The following is a 16312-nucleotide window of genomic DNA, read 5'->3' as shown; positions in this document are numbered from 1 at the left end:
CTAAGAAGCAGGTTGGGGCCTGTTGATGATACAGCAGCTTTACAACAGCAAACAACTTTTGTTACTGAAATCCTCTTGTTGTGACATTGCACTGCTAAGAAATAGACCTAGGGCCAGAATTTTCCCATATATTTGTAACTCAGCACAAGCCCTTTTGCATTACCACGTAACAGCAGGGAAAGGAAGCCCATGTTACGCACTCCCACTAACCCACAGCTAGGACCTTGGAACTGCAAATTCAGGGCTACAGGGATAAACTGGTTTGACCCCACCAACACTGTGTGGGGAAAAAAATGGCTAGGGTCATTACTGAAAATCTCTTTTAGGTCTGGCACACTTCTGCCATGCATGTCAGTCCTTTCCACTTTGCCCCTCATCTGCTGACTGCATCCTCCTCCTGTCTGACATGTCAGTGGTGTGGTCCAACTTTCAGCACTGATCCTCACTATGCTTCATGCTGAGCTGCCAACTGCTGGTGAAACCTGCTCGATTAGTGTCCATATACTGCTGTGCAAATGTGTGCTTCTGGGAGATGTCACCAGAAAAGCCCTTGAGTTCTTGTTCTGCGGTATTTTGTTGGCAGTGGAAGAGCTTTTAACATTCTTTCTCCTAGTTCATAAAGCTCCAGCCAACTTGTGTCAATGGTGACTTCCACAGGGCCATATTAGCTGGCACATCTGCAGCATGCTGCACACAATGGATGCCTAGCTAGGAGCTCCTCAGCTGCACTGTGGTGGCAGGAACTAAGTGCTTGGGCTGCTAGCTCTGTTCACCTCCATCTATGCCTCTGTGTTCATCCTGACTGGATGCTTTGTGGAGTAAGGGTGTCTTAGACTTCCTAGAGCTGGTCATCTTCCCCTCTTCCCCCCACTGCATGTTCTCATAAGTGCCCTTCCCAAAGACTTGCTTCTTTCTGGGCCTTTTTGTCTTGGACTGTGGGTTTCAGTTACCTTTTCTGGTGTACTGGGGGTGTTTAGGTATGTCTCCACCCACTATGTGTGGCCCAGGCTCTGTGAACTCGTTGCAGATTTCAGAGTTTGCTTAAAAACTTCCAGGCAGTATGGAGGTGGAGGTGTCATAAGGAAATGACAGCTGAGCGTGAAGCTGACCACAAGGGGCACCTGCCTGTTAGGGTGGCTGGGAACCAGATGCCTGTGTGACCCTGCATTCTGCTTCTTCTCCTTGCAGAGATGAATGAGGCAATGCGCTCCTTTGCAGAGAAGGTGTTTGCCTCTGAGGTGAAAGATGAGGAGATCAGGCAAGAGATCTCTCCTTTTGATGTGGAAGAGGTATGCCCCATCTCACGCGAGGAAATGAGAGTGCACATGATGCTTCAGGAGAGCTCTGCCACAACAGAAAAGCGGTGAGCAACAACCAGAGCAGTTGGGGAAAGGAGAGGAGCATTGCCTGCACAGCCCCAGCCAGAGCTGGAGGAAAGCAGGGGGAACATAAGTTAAGGCCTGTGAAAACAGTTTACCACACCCACGGGATAGACCCTTGGTAATCCCAGGGCATCTGCCAGGTACTTCAGGGTTTCCTCTCCAACGGTTCCCACTGTTGGACAGAAAGGCACCCATGGCCTGTTCCCTGGGTGTCAGCATGGCAATGGCCACAGAGCTGTTGGAGATGGAGGCCTGGAGACCTTTCTCTAGAAAGGTGCGACTGGCAAAGACTGTACTTGAAAGTCCATGTACTTTGTGTGCTGTGGCCGCTACTCTTGGTAGTATCAGAAAGCACCAGTGAGATGACTCATGTTGTGCACAGTTGGAACACAGCTGTGGTAAGTGCCCCTGACCGTGCACCTACATGTGGCCATGGAGTTGGGGCTGTTTGCCTGAGGCTTTCCTTCCTGGCAGGAGGAAGCGCCTACTCCGCCTGAAGACAATTGCATTGGCAGTCCCGGTGGCTCAGAAGTCTATAACCAGCCTGTCTGCTCTTGATGAAGTCATCTCTACCTCCCCTGTGTACCAGACTGTGCCTGACTTCCAGCGGGTACAGATCACAGGGGATTATGCCTCCGGTGTACGTACTTGCATGGCTGTACCCTTCCCCTTGCTGAATACCACTTCATCTAGTCCCTGCCTGTCCCTCAGTAGTGACCAGTGTCACAGGAGCCTGTACCAGCTGCAGTGGGGATAGACGGTGTCTTCCAGCTCAGTCCATGTCTCATGAGCATCTGATGGTGCCCTGCTGCATCCCTGGAGGATCCAGAGCTGAATGCCTTAGAAGAGTCTGTGTGGTGCTGCATGCTTCCCATGGGATTCTCCGGACAGGGCAGAAGGGAGGGCAGGGTGGGGTAGCCTATGCTTATTCTGTCACAGCCTGCTCCTGCTTGCGCACAGCTATATCTGTCTGAGGTTTGTGCAAGTCACAGAATCCCAGAATAGTTGAGGTTGGCAGAGACCTGCAGAGGTCATCTGGTCCAGCCCCCCCTGCTCGGGCAGGGTCACCTAAAGCCAGTTGACCAGGACTGCTATCACATCCTGTGCTAATTCCTCCTTTTACATCTGTGCTGCTTCTGAGATACTGTTGGCAGGTTGCACCCTCCTGGGCTGGAGGCGGTTGCTCAGCTTGGAGTTGCATAGCGGAGGAGCAGTTAGGGGAAGCTGAAAATCCCTCCATGCACAGGCACATTCCTTCTGCCATGACTGTAATGAGCTGCAAGTACTTCATGGTATTCTCCCATGCTGCTCCAATGTGACCTCTCTTCACTGCCCAAAACACTTGTCTGTGCAGTAAATCAAAAATTCTTGACACATTGGGTCACTGTATGTTGTTGATCCTGCTTCAGTTTCAGTCTGGGCTCCAAAAATAGCTTTTAGTGTTTTGCGCAAACCTGGCTTCCATTTCAGTGGCAACTACAGTCTACAGTGAGGAATGTAAGAGGGGATGACAGCTGGAATTCATTGGTTCTGGTGTGAGGAACTTCCCTTTGCCATGTCTAGGACTTTGCCTATCATCCCTTATTTGCCCTGCTCAGGCAGAGCAGCAGGAGGGAGGGAACGACAAGATACATACCTTGCCATGAACAAAATTGTCCTTTTTACATCTTCGTGCACGGGGGTGTCTCTCGGGCAGCTAGGTTCCAGTTGTGTGGCTGTGTTCAGCAACAGCCCTCTTGCAGGTGACAGTTGAAGATTTTGAAATTGTCTGCAAAGGCCTGTACCGTGCCCTGTGCATCCGGGAGAAATACATGCAGCAGTCTCTACAGAGGTTCCCCAGGACCCCATCTCAGTACCTGCGTGCTATCGAAGGCGAGGTCTGGAGGGCGAGCAGCACTGGCCCAGGTACACTGAGGCACCTGGAGGGTTTTCCTCTCTGGCTTCAGCATGGGGTGAGCAGGGGTGAGAAAAGGGTTGTGGAAGTGCCCCACAGGGGAGTCGCTTGCTCAGGCCTCCTCTCTAGTGTCACAGTGGCAGTGCTGTCCCTGCCCTCTGCCTGGGGTGGAGGAGCATGGCAGGCTTGCGGAGTTTTGGTTGGCAGCCTGTGCCTCATGGTGTTCTCATTTTGGTCCAGTGTTCACCCCACCAGTGAAGGATGGAGAGGATCCCTTTGAAACTGGGAATCTTGCCGAGGACCTGGGATACCATGTCCAGATGAAGGATGGGGTAGCCTACATCTATGGAGACAAGGCAGCGGCTGGCAGAAATGAGCCAAAGGACCTGCCCTACCCCAGCCTTGAGGACTTTGTTGATGACATGAACTTCCTCTTGGCCCTGATTGCACAGGGGCCTGTGTAAGTGCACAACCCAGCACTGCTGGGTGCAGCTGAACAGATTCTGCCGCAGCAGGCAGAGGGAGGTCAGAGCAGAGCCAGAGTTGCCCCCTCCTTTTCCTGGGAAGAGGGAGGAACCTACTGATGACATACCTGCAGCCTGCTGGCTACCAAAATGTCCTTAGCCCTTGTCAGCCACCTTGATTGGGGTCTTAAGTGAAGTAACCATTCAGGGATTGGAGACAAACCCTGAAGGTATGCTCACACCTGGCCAGGCCTTCCTTTGAAGCTCTGTAATAGAGCCAGGAGAAGCACCTTAGGGAAGCAGCCCAGGCCAGCATGAGCTCCTCCACCTCAGGTGAAAGCTGCATCCCTGTTTGAAGGGCCATGCCCCTGTGTTGAAGGATAAGGAGCCCAGTCACTGTTCTGTCCTTTGCTTTCACTAGTAAGACCTACGCTCATCGGCGCCTGAAGTTCCTCTCATCAAAGTTCCAAGTACACCAAATGCTAAATGAGATGGAGGAGATGAAAGAGCTGAAGAACAACCCCCACCGGGACTTCTACAACTGCCGCAAGGTAAATGGCAAGGCTTACAGCCACTGTGACTCTGAGGACATCTTGATGCCTTCCCTTCCCAAAGAACTAGATATTACAGTCAAGGTCTGTGGCTCCTCCATTGTTCCTGCTAATGGGGTGGTGCTGACTGGGCTGCTCTTGGCCCAGGCCTGTTGTGCTCATCTGCTGGGCTGAGCCATGCTCCCCACACAACTTGGGCTTGCCTAAGGTGTTAGTTAGCCTCCCTGTGAAGGTACCTGAGCACCCCAACTTGAAGCTAGATAGCTGTCCCTCTGGTTTCTCAGGTGGACACACACATCCATGCTGCAGCCTGCATGAACCAGAAGCATCTTCTGCGTTTCATCAAGAAATCGTACTGTGTGGATGCTGACCGTGTAGTTTATGATGCCAAGGGCAAACAGCTCACCCTGAAACAGCTTTTCCAGCAGCTCAATCTGCACCCCTATGACCTGACAGTGGATTCCCTGGATGTCCATGCTGTAAGTGGTAGGGAATTTAGGGTAAGACCACCCTTGGGTACTCTCACCCACCCCTGTAGGCATGGCTTTTCTCCTCCCTGTGTACCCCTGATGTGCATGTTAGTGTTTCTGGCAGGGTGCAGCAGCTCCTAGCTTTCCCATTGTGGGTTGTCTGGATCAGTCCCTGCTCAGCTGGTACGCTTGGGCCCAGTGTCTGTGTGTGTGTCTGTCTGTGTGTGTGTGTAGTATTTGCCCCTGACCCTCTCTGATCCTCCCTTCTCCAGGGGCGGCAGACATTTCAGCGCTTTGACAAGTTCAATGACAAGTACAATCCTGTGGGTGCCAGTGAGCTACGTGACCTCTATCTGAAGACGGAGAACCCTATCAATGGCGAGTACTTTGCTACCATCATCAAGGTGAGAATATAGGGGAGGAGAGCTGTTAAGCTGTGGTGCTGCTGTGCCCAGTGGCTGCAGGGTCCCCATGCCACCATCTGTTCTGGTTTGCAGGAGGTTGGCTCTGATCTGGAGGATGCCAAGTACCAGCACGCAGAGCCTCGCCTCTCAATCTATGGGCGATCAGCTGAGGAGTGGCACAAGCTAGCCAGCTGGTTCAACAAACATCGGGTCTATTCCCCCAACATGAAGTGGATGATCCAAGTACCCAGGATTTAGTACGTGCTGTGGGTCTGAGAAGGCACTGTGCCTTACAGTGCACTATACCTCATCTTTTATCCTGAAGGGATTGTGGGGACAGTGGGTCATGTTGTTCCTCTGCTAGCAGCTAATCCTTGTCTCTGTCCACAGTGATGTCTTCAGGTCTAAGAATTTCCTCCCACACTTTGGGAAGATGCTGGAAAATATCTTTGTTCCTGTGTTTGAGGCAACCATCAATCCTCGAGCCCACAAAGAGCTGAGTGTCTTTCTACGCCATGTGAGTGTCACCTGATGATGTTGTCAGGATGTGGTGAGCACTGACATCCCTGTTTGTGCACAAGAAATGGCATATTTGCCCTGATATGGAAAATGTCATCAGTGGGCTTGTGGCCCTACTGCCGCATTCTGGGAGAGGGGGTATGTGTCCAGAACTGCTGGGAGGGGTCAGACTCCCTGAGCTGGCTGCTGTGGGGCTGTGAGAAATGCTGCCCACTCACCTCCTGGAGAAGTGGTTTGGGGTGAGCTTTATTTCTAGCCCTTGATAAAGCTTGGGGGGTTGTGAGGAGCAAGATCTGCAGCCTTGCCCCTGTCTCTGCTCTGGGGTGGGTCAGGGGTACAGGCTACAGCTGGACTGTGGCAAGCTGCAGTGGGGCAGGGTGAGCCAGCCTACCTGGGCATGACAAGGTTGGGGAGCTTTGAGATGCAGCTTTTTTTTACCTTGCCAAGCAGATCACTGGCTTTGACAGTGTGGATGATGAATCCAAGCATAGTGGACACATGTTCTGCACTAAAAGCCCAAAGCCAGAGCAGTGGACTTCTGAGAAGAACCCATCCTACACCTACTATATATACTATATGTATGCCAACATCTTGGTGCTTAACAACCTACGCAGGTAAGGCCCAGGATCTGCTAAGGGACCTGCAATGGGCTGGCAGAAGCGGGGCTGACTCGTGAGTTGTCTCAGCAGTTTGATTGTTAGTGGCAGAAATGGGGCCCTCCTTGCTCTGCCACCAGCATAGTTTGGAGCTTCATGTCCCACAGCAATCCAAACGCTCCTTGGTAGGAAGTGTGATGGACTGGGGTGAAAACTGCAGAGATGCATCTATTGTGTGCACAGAGGAGAAAAGAGAACAAGTAACGCGTTCCTAGGTCAAGCTGGATTCTTGGGGACCCACTGGCAGGGGCAGAGCTGGAACTGAAGTCAGGGAATCTTGCATCATATGCCACATAACCCTGCTGCTTGCCTGCTCTGAGTCCTTCTTCCATGTGCCTAGGCAGCGTGGTATGAACACATTCCTCTTCCGCCCACACTGTGGGGAAGCTGGGGCCATCACACATCTGCTCACAGCCTTCATGACAGCAGATAATATCTCCCATGGTCTCAACCTCAAGAAGGTAAGTGGAGTAGTCTGCCACAGAGCAGCCCAGGCATGGAAGAGGAAAAAAGCGTGTTCACAGCTGGCCTTCACTGAGCTGACAGTTAATTGTGCCTCTGCTGCAGGCTGACACAGCCTGGCTTCAAGCAGATGTTACAAACTCTCTTGAGTTTCTCCAGGCATGTTTGGGAATGTAGCTGAGAAACCTATTCAGACTTCAGGGGTTCAGCCTCACAGGCCTATCATTGGATAAGTCTGTTATCACGAGCCAGCTAAGTTCTGAAATCAGACAGGTCTGAACTCACTTGGCCTCTCACTCTCCAGTGGGCCCTGGAGGATTGCTGCCTTGGCTGTCTCTTTTTCTTGCACACACGTGCTCTGAGGCACTGAGATCTCTGAGGAGTGACCCTGGAGAGGTAGAGGGTGCAGCAACTTTTTCCCTAACCTGGCAACTCTGCTCACCTTTGCAGAGCCCGGTGCTGCAGTATCTGTACTTCCTTGCCCAAATTCCCATTGCTATGTCCCCACTCAGCAACAACAGCCTCTTCCTGGAGTATGCAAAGAATCCATTGCCTGACTTCCACCAGAAGGGCCTCATGGTGTCCCTTTCTACAGATGACCCCATGCAGTTCCATTTCACCAAGGTACAGTGGAAGCTGATCACCTCCCGCTCTGAACATGGGGCTGGGATGGTGTGGGCCTCATTGCTCAGGGAAGCCAGCAGCATTTGCAGCCGATCCAGCATGCTGGGCCATCATGGGCTGTGCTGGCAGAAGCCAGTGGCCTCTAACACAGCCTGTGGCTGCAGGAGCCCCTGATGGAGGAGTATGCCATTGCTGCCCAGGTTTTCAAGCTCAACACCTGTGACATGTGTGAAATTGCCAGGAACAGCGTTTTGCAGTGCGGCCTGTCCCATGAGGTAGGTGCCCCTCTGGGCAGGCGGAGCTGGCCTGCGCCTGAAAGGGGCCAGGCCAGGCCAGCAGCCCCCTCCCCGCACTCGGGGCTGCCTCCCAGGGCCTGAGGGAGCTCGGCCGAAGCCAGCGCCTCCCCCGGGTGCCGCCAGCCGGGGCTTCTGAGGCCGGCACCGCCGCCCTTGTCTCCGGCAGGAGAAGGCCAAGTTCCTGGGTGAAAACTACCAGGAAGAAGGACTCCAGGGCAACGATATCCGGAAGACAAACGTGGCCCAGATCCGTGTGGCCTACCGCTATGAGACCTGGTGCTACGAGCTCAACCTCATCGCCGAGGGCGTGAAGGCCGACTAGGAGCGGGCGGCGCTGCGGGGCTGGGGCGGGCGGCGGGGCCGCGCAGTAAAGGCCGCTCTGTCAGCAGCTGCGTTGCACCCTGCGCCGGGGGCGGGGCTGCCGCCTGAGTGACGGCCGCGCGAGCCAGTGGGCGGCAGGGCGGGGCGCGGCGGGAGCGTCCGGCGAGCGCGGGGCCGGGACCGAGCCGGGGCTCAGCGGGTGAGAGGGTGCGGGGTCGGTTCCCGCCGCGGGGGCAGAGCGGGACCGGGGGGCGGGGCCGCGCGGCGCGGCGGGGCTCCTCACCCGCGCCCCGTCACCAGCGGCTCCGGAGGGGCAGCTCGGCCCGGGGAGGGCGGGGGCTGCACGCGGAGCGGCGGCCGAGCTTGGGGCCGCCAGCGGTGCTGGTGGCGGCGCGGTCCATCGCTGCCGGCCCCGGCGGGAGCCCGGCGCAGCGGGGAGGCGGGAGGTGCTGCAGCCGGGCGGCGACCCTGCCGGTGCCTGCGGGGTCGCCGGTACCCGCCAGCCTCCGGGGAGAGCCGGTGACCGGGCCGGCTGCGTTCTGCCCCGGGGGTCCTGGTGAGCCGCCCCGGGCGGGCAGGGCCGGGCGCGGGCCCCACGCGGGGAGTAGGCGGCTGCCCGAGCCCGGCGGCAGCCCCGCGGGTCACCAGCCCCGTGTTTCGTCGCGGTTCCTCGCCCCGCGCAGCCGCGGGGAGCGGGCGGGGGGACGCACCTTAACGCGTACGCACGCCTGAAGGGGGGCTGCGGGGCGGGCCCTGCCGCGCCGCTCCCCGGGGCGCCCGGAGACGGTCTAGGCGGGCGCACGGGAGAGTCCCCCGAACATCAGGAGACTCTTTTCCACCCTGAGGGCGCCCGAGCACCAGCTCGGGCAGTCCCGGGGGTGCCGAGACACCCGGCAGCCGCCCGCGGTCCTGGGCAGCTCCCTTCCCACCTCAGCCCCTCAGGAGTTCGTACAGGCTTTCTATGGAACAGCTTGTCTCCTGGCAGGCTGCGATGTTTTCGGTAGCGCTAGTTACTTGTGTTGACTTGCACTGAGGAGTTACAGAGGTCTGCGATGGCGATGCTGTCAGAGGGCATGAGCTGCAAGCCAGCATTACGCTGCGCCACTCACCCCTTGCCTTTTCTGGTTCGTGGCGCGGACCCCTCCGTTCCAGTGACCGTGGCCAAACGCAGCCTGTCCGACTGGGCACCTGGCTACCACGACCCTCATAGAGCCCTAGTAGTTTTGGGAGCTCTGTTTGACAGCTGCGATGTGCATCGACCCTAATGACAGAAGAAGAGTAGGAGTCACAGGAAAAACAGCCCCTGGAAATGTGTTTGTGCAGTGGGGGATGTGGTCTCTTCTGTCCCTGGCTGCTGGGGTCATGGAAGGGGGGGATGAGTGCGTGGTGACCTTGCTGCATGAGAAGGAGAGCGGAGCTGGGAGCAGCGAAGCTGCTGAAGGAGCCTGTGTGCTGCCCTGCCGGGGCTCTGTTGGCTGGAGGGGATGTGTGAGCGTTTGGTCCAGCGACCCGCTCCGTCGCAGGCAGGCAGGGCCCTAAGCAGGTGTTTGCTAGTGTCCAGAGCAGGGTCAGGAGCCGGGTGGCTCCCCGGGGGGGTGATGTGTCTCAGTCCCTCCTCAGACTGGGTTGTCCCTTCAGGGGCTTGCAGGCAGGACTGGGTGAACTGCTTACTATCTGAGCATTCAGAAGTTAAACTGCTGCAGAGATAGGTGAGTGACAAAATGGACCCTGAAAGACTTTGGGCACCCTGTCCCAAAAAGCATGTCTCTTGGGCAGTGTGCTCCAGTTTGCCCTTGACAGGAAGGTATGTGCAGAGAATGTCTGAGGGTGTCAGGTATGGGGGGAAAAAATGTTGGTGGTGGTCTTGTGAAACATTCCCGCTTGAAACAGCTGGCTGGAAGTATCTGTCCTGGAGTGCCAAGTCCTAGTACTGTGCATTGCTGCTTGGCAGAATTCTTACATCAGTCTTCCAGGACGGATATGGCTCATTCCCTGTGGCTCTTGGAACTTTTGATCTGGATGTATGTTGTTTTCTGGTGCTACCTTGGTCTGCGCCCTCTGAACCTCTTGGGGCAGCTGCCTCCATGCTGCTGAGACTTCCAAAGGAAAGTGTGGCTGGTGGTTGTGGCCTACACAACCTGCCTGCGGTGGCCACCGTCACATAAAGGTGGTCCTAGCTTTATGGTGATGTCAGCCCTGGGGGAAGCCTGGAATCTCATCTCAGACAGTTGCACCAGGAATTGGCTCCAAGATAACGGCTGTTTGAGTTTAACTTTTTTTTCCATCTCCACCTTGGGTTTGATTTCTTGTGCGAAGCCTGCAGCATTCCTGGGGCATGCAGCCAGCCTTTGGTGTAGCGCCTGTTTCAGCTGCTGCTTTCAGTATTGGTAACCTGAACATCACATACTGTGAGTCAGGTTAAAACCCCACAACTTTAAAAACAGTATATTGTGGGTTCTGTCTGTGTCCTCTGCTATAAAAGCCTTCAGGGCTTATGTGTTTAAAGTGGTGGGGGGGTTTAGCACGAGGAAAAACTTACTTTTAAGAAGTTGAATTCCATCACTTCTGACTGAAAGTTGAAAGACCCAGATTCATCTTTCTCATCAGTATAAAAGTCTTAGCAACCGTGGCAGTGGTCAGACTTAACTTCCTTTTGCCATGTAATTAAGATTAGCATCACATTTACTGTATCCAGGGGCTGCACACTACATGGCCATGTATCTGATGAGGTGGAACTCCATTCCTCAGCGTGATATGCAGAAGCTTCGAATGAGTTAATGACTACCATTGCTTTGTATCGAGATGGAAATGAGTAAGCATACCGCATTCCTGAAGTGTTACTTATTTTGCTATAAAATCTGCTTGTGTGGTACTGCCCATGTCTTTCAGGCGTCACATGGCAGAGTTTTGCTTAGAAAAGCTGCAGGTTTGCTCTAGAGCCAAACAGAATGGCAATAGCTGAGAACTCTGGAAGGGGTGCTTGCTGCTGTGCTGTCTCCTCATCCCCCCAGGACTGAGCTGCCAGCATCCCTAGACTTCAGAAGACCAGTAACTGTCTTTCACTTGGCTACCAACACAGGAGAATGGGTGACAAGGAGGTCTCTTGGGTGGTTTAGAACTGCACAACTCTCATAAAAGGAGTGAAAGATTGCTTCAGAACTGCAAGGGCTTGCCAAGTCTGTGATATGTGTGTTGTCATGCCTGTTGTGCAGCAGAATAAGGTAAGGTCGTGTGTTAGTGCCTTTCTTTAGCACCTGTTGGCATGGGTGTGGTATGGGGGTTGTGGGGTACCAGCCATGCCTGCAGTGGGTGGGCTTGACCTCAGCATTGAAGAGTATCTTATTCTTGAACAGCACTGGCAGCATTCTCTCCTTGAGCCGTTTGGAAAGCGGAATTTTCTTGAGACTTTGCATAGAAAATGCTTAGCATGCTCTCTGGCTTTCAGAATTGGAAAAAGAGTCAGGGCTACCTGTCATGTGTGGTGAATGTGCCTAATTCTTGTGTTTGGGATAAAGATACGGAAGCTGTCTTCCAACAGTGTGGGTTGGAGAGGCTGTCTCTTTTGGGAGAAATATGTGATACTTTGTCTAGAAATTATTTAATTTCTCTTCTCCCAAAACTACTGCTTTCAATGAACTAATTCAGTATTCTTGACTACACCAAACTTGAGCACACTACACTACTAATGCGGTAGGGATGACAACTTTGGCTTCTGTGGAAATACTGGGAAGCATATCAGAGTCGCTGGGGGAGTTTGGAAGGAGGGGTCAAGAGAGAAACAGTCATGTTAAGTCTGGTTAGTTTGTGAAAGGTATGGTGCATGTGGTCCCTGAGACGGCAGTGCTGGCTGCCTGGCTCAGGTGGTCTCTAGCAGTTCTGTGTCTCTAAGCTGTGCTTTGGCCTATCTCAGACTTGTCTGACGGTTACTTAGCTTGGATCAGGCCACCCCAGTCTGCTCTTTCTTCATCGAAGATCAGTCTCTACTCTCGCCCTGGCTCACATGATGAGCTTGGATTAAATACCTGGTTCTTGGTAGCAGCCACCTGCCTTGCAAGCCTGGACAGGTGAAGAGCTGCATTCTTCTCCTCCTCAGATGATTATTTTGGAAGACACAGTTCAGGGCTGTGGCTGGCAGAGCAGCACTGAGCAGGAGAGATTGTTGGGTGCTTTCTCTGCTATCTATGTTTAAGGTGAGCCAGGAGCCATGTGTTTCTAGTTGTATCTGATAGTTCAAAGATCAGTGACATGCCTTGGGAAGACCATTGCTATTGCACTCAAACCTGTATGACTTCTTAGGTGAGTGAAGCTTATTGCTTAACCTTCAAAGTAATACTGCTTCTCAGCCAGTGCATGGAGCTTCACTGGCTGGAGAAGTAATACTATTTGTTAGGTTTATGCTGAAGGAAAGGAAATAAGACTCGGTGTGGATCCAGTTTCTGCATATGGGTCTGTGTAGCTCTGGATGCCAGAGTCAGGTAGTTGCTTGAGCGCTGAGTGAACTGCTTGAATCTGGGCATTCATTGGTGAGCGGGACCAGAGGCAGCACTGCAGAGACCGTATCACCAGTATCTGTATGCTGGCTGGGACTGTGCTTGTCCACCATGTTTCTCAGTTGCTGGTTGTGCTTCATCATGGAAGCACAACTGTGGACAGTAGGAGAGGTCAGGGGCATGGGGCTGACTTGGGCCATGGCTGTATATCAGGAAGCAGAAGTATGGCAGGCTGGCTGGGGAAGATCCAGCAAAGCACTCTTTGTTGCACCCTTACCAGCGTGAGTCATAGGAGGAAGGATATGGGGCAGGCTGGCAGCCAGCAGACCTGACCTTGAGCGCAGGCAGCTCTGCACGCTTTGAGGATGAACCCAACTAGAAAGCTGAGCAGGGCTCCTCAGTCTGCTGCATGCAGTAATTTGCCCTCACGGATGCTGCATGCAGATGTTTTGCCAGACTGCTGGTCTGAGCCTAGGGGCCGCTGGCAGCTGGTGTATTCAGGGAAGGAAGCTGCCAGTGCTGTTGGGAAGCAAGGGAGCCTTTAGCGTCACGCGTGGGCTTGCTGTCAGCGTGGAGCTGCATGTGCTCTGTGAATGCATATGCTGCTGGCCTTGAAGTGCTTAGTCCTGTGAATAAGCCCACAGTGCTGCACCACAGGGTCCTCTGGGGGCCCGTCCCTGTACGAGTTCTACATCCAGTGGTCCCACACTTGAAGACCTGGCAGGGAGTAAAGGTGCCGGCTGTACTGGCTGAGAGGAGGTTCTTTCACCCCTCTCCTGGCCTGGCTTGGCTTTCCCCATAAGAGCCTTTGCTGCTTTGCTAGCTTGTCCTTCAGGTCCTCAGGAGCATCCCTGGGTGCTGTTGCTGTAGAGTAGTTGCAGTGGCATAGAAAAGAGGAAAATTGCTTTCCTGTTTGCTAATCAGGGCTGTGCAGACAAGGATTGAGGAAGGATGGCTCTGCTCTGGCTCAGGATGTTTTGGAAACAATGCCTATTTATAGGAGAGGGTAGGGCCCCTTGCTGCCTGGAGCAGGCTGGCCATGCGGGAAGAGGGCCTCATGGTGGGAAGAAGGTCTTGCGGTGGGGTGTGGTGGCACTGCAGTGCCCTGGTCAAGGGAGTCCAGCAGAGTGGGGTTGCCCGTTTGTGTGTGTGCTCTGTCACTCTCAGGCTTGTTCTGCTCTCTCTCTGCCCCTCTGTGAGGGGGTCAGCACCCTCTTCTGTTTGCTTGTCCCCTGCCTGCACCTTGCCACTGGCAGGAGTGGGGAGGGGGTGCTGTGCTGTGCTGGAGCTGGTGCTGGAGCTGTAGTGCCACCTGCATGGTAGTAGCTTCACCTCACAACTTTGGAGACTGTGCTGGGTGGTGGTCAGGTGGGGCTATGAAAGCGCTGAGGACAGGGTGGAATGCTGATGATGGAGCATATATCCCCAGTTCAGTTGCTAACTCAGATAATCCAAGTTTAGCCCATTTACTGCGGAGTGGGAGAGTTGCTGGCAGCTGTCTGGGGCAATGCACTGAGCAATGCCAGACTGCAAGAACCGACGCTGCTCCCCCTGGAGACAGGCAGCAGTGAGCTTCTTGCCACAGCGAGCAGTGCTGCTTTGGTAGAGTGTGAAAGTGCAGCAGAGAACCAAGGCTTGGTGCCACGTGTGCCCAAGCCATCACCAAATTGCTTGGGGATCCCTGGGCTGTCCAACGACAATGCACTTTGTCACTAACGTATCAGGGAGGTCTGCCAAGGCTGCTGCTTTTTTTTTAATTGCACCGCAAATGTCTCTGCTGAGCAGATCAGCAATGCCAAGAATAGAGCCAGTAGCGCTGCAGCCCTGGCATTTGCAGTGCCAGGTGGGAAGGATGAGAGGCTCTGCTGCGGTGGGGGCTCTGCATGCCCAGCCTGGTGTGCGGGGCATGAACCTGTGCCGGGCAGGCTTAAGCTCCTCTGTCTTCCAATGTGGTTTGCTTCCTCTCCTTGGTTCTGCAAATTGCTGGCGAGTCAATGAAGCCTGGGCTTTGCCATAGCAGCTTTGGAGGGTATGTACCCACATTTTTGCCGTGAGAGCAGGCTGGATCGGTCGGGTGGAGCCTGAGTACGGGCTTTGTTTGACTATGGCCTGTGTTCCCACCTGAAGCAAGTCTGGCTTGCTTTCTGCAGGGTCCTCTGATTTTGTCACATGTGTGGGATGGGGACTGCTTGCTGCTCTTGTTCTGCCTTTTGCAGGGAGACTTCTTAGTGCCGGGGGGATGTTACTGAAGCCAGTGTGGCTTGCTTCTTGGCAACCAGGCCAGAGTCCAAGCTATCCTGAGTGATTGTCTTCTAATGCAAATGAAGAACATTAAGCAGACTCAGAGGGCTGGAACTTCTGAAAGGGGGTAACTGCCTGGAGAAAGGGAGGAGCAGTGCATGTTAGAGCTTATGGGCTGTTGTCTTCTGTCCAAAATGAGTTTTCAACCACGCTGGCATATCTGAGAATATTGGGTATGCCTTGTGAGCTACAGGTAAAGCCGAAGGGCTCGGAGACTGCACATACAAAATGTCTGTACTGAGGTCACACCAGACCTGTAGGTGCTGGGTCTTACAGCCACCCATGTTCTCCCTGGCAGCTTCACCTGCCTGTCTTGCTGCAGCACTGTCTGGAGGATTGTTTGCTGTATCCTCAGGATTATGTGTTGGGAGTAGTCTCAGCTAGCATGGCTCCTGTTTGTGCAGGCTCTGCTAGGGTAGAAGTCATAGTGTTTCTTTAGCATTATTTCTCCTCCGCTGGTCTAAACACTGGGCTATTTTCTTCTTGAGAATGAGAGCTCACCAGTTTCCTCTGCCTTTTGGCCTCTGTTGTATGCCTTTTAAAACTTTTCTGGGCTGCAAGCCACAGGCTGGGCACCACTGCCCTCCAGTTTCTCTGATGACAAATTTAAGTCAGGTATTGACAAGCAGAACATCAGAGAGGTTTTTACTTGTATTGTGCAGCAGGAGACCACTTCTGGGAGGAGGAGTGCAGCTGGGCTCTTCTCTAGTCATCACAACTGTCCTAGTCCTCCTGTGTGAAGCAGCAGCTGTCCTGCTGTTGCTGACTGCTGGGAGAATTAGATGTGATTCCCTTTCTATACCTGGTGCAGTATCTTGTATCTTGCTGTGTCTCTGCTTTGCTGAGAGCTCTGGTAGAGGTATGGTGCTGCGGTGGTTTGGCTGTGTGCTGCCTGAGGTGCTCTGAGCAGTGCATAGAGCATCAGGAGGAAGTCGTTACCCCTGCCTGGCCCACACTGGTACAGGCAAGCAGCAGAGGGGCTGGCTGAGAGCGCTGCTGGCAGACAGGCCATGCTGCTGTGTTCCTGTGCCATTAAACAGTTTCCTTGAGTCTGGACCCTTGGGATCCCTGGCTGTGTTTTGTTCCTGTTGTAGTGTTTTGTTTGGTTTTGAGGCCAGTGTGAACTTTACTTCCTTTTGTTAGCCCTCCCAGATGTGTGCTATAGAAACAGGCTTTGTGGAGAGCGTGCTCTGGAAGCCAGTCTTGAACATGTGATTTGGGGAGGAATGTTCTTCAGCAGTTGCCAGAGAGCAGCTGGCAGTTCCTGGTGGTGTGTATGACTGGAGTGCAGCTGATGATTCTTTTCTTGTTTTCGTCCGCAGGTTGTGCTAGCAGGCAGTCCTTGCAGAACTGACGCCCAGGGGCTCTTGGACACCACTGGCTGCTTTGGAGCCTCATGCTAGCTTGATGCGTGCAGGACACGCGTGGACCTGGACAAGGGTGGAGATGGGGTGTTTGTAAGCACATTGGCACGTACC

General features: G+C 54.0%; 1 protein-coding gene across 1 annotated transcript; it reads left to right on the top strand.

Moving 5' to 3' along the window:
- The first annotated feature begins 1190 nt into the window (after positions 1-1190).
- Positions 1191-8058, top strand: AMPD1 (adenosine monophosphate deaminase 1). Its single transcript, XM_027816546.2, has 14 exons — positions 1191-1363; positions 1857-2022; positions 3125-3287; positions 3517-3736; positions 4162-4291; positions 4576-4770; positions 5034-5165; positions 5259-5422; positions 5556-5682; positions 6135-6298; positions 6681-6801; positions 7253-7426; positions 7591-7701; positions 7889-8058. The coding sequence occupies exons 1-14, from the start codon at positions 1191-1193 to the stop codon at positions 8042-8044; spliced, it is 2196 nt and encodes a 731-aa protein (XP_027672347.2). The 3' UTR covers positions 8045-8058.
- The last annotated feature ends 8254 nt before the right edge of the window (positions 8059-16312 follow it).

Source organism: Falco cherrug, chromosome 16, assembly GCF_023634085.1.
Source record: "Falco cherrug isolate bFalChe1 chromosome 16, bFalChe1.pri, whole genome shotgun sequence".
NCBI lineage: Eukaryota > Metazoa > Chordata > Aves > Falconiformes > Falconidae > Falco > Falco cherrug.
This window is presented reverse-complemented; position numbering and strand designations above follow the sequence as displayed.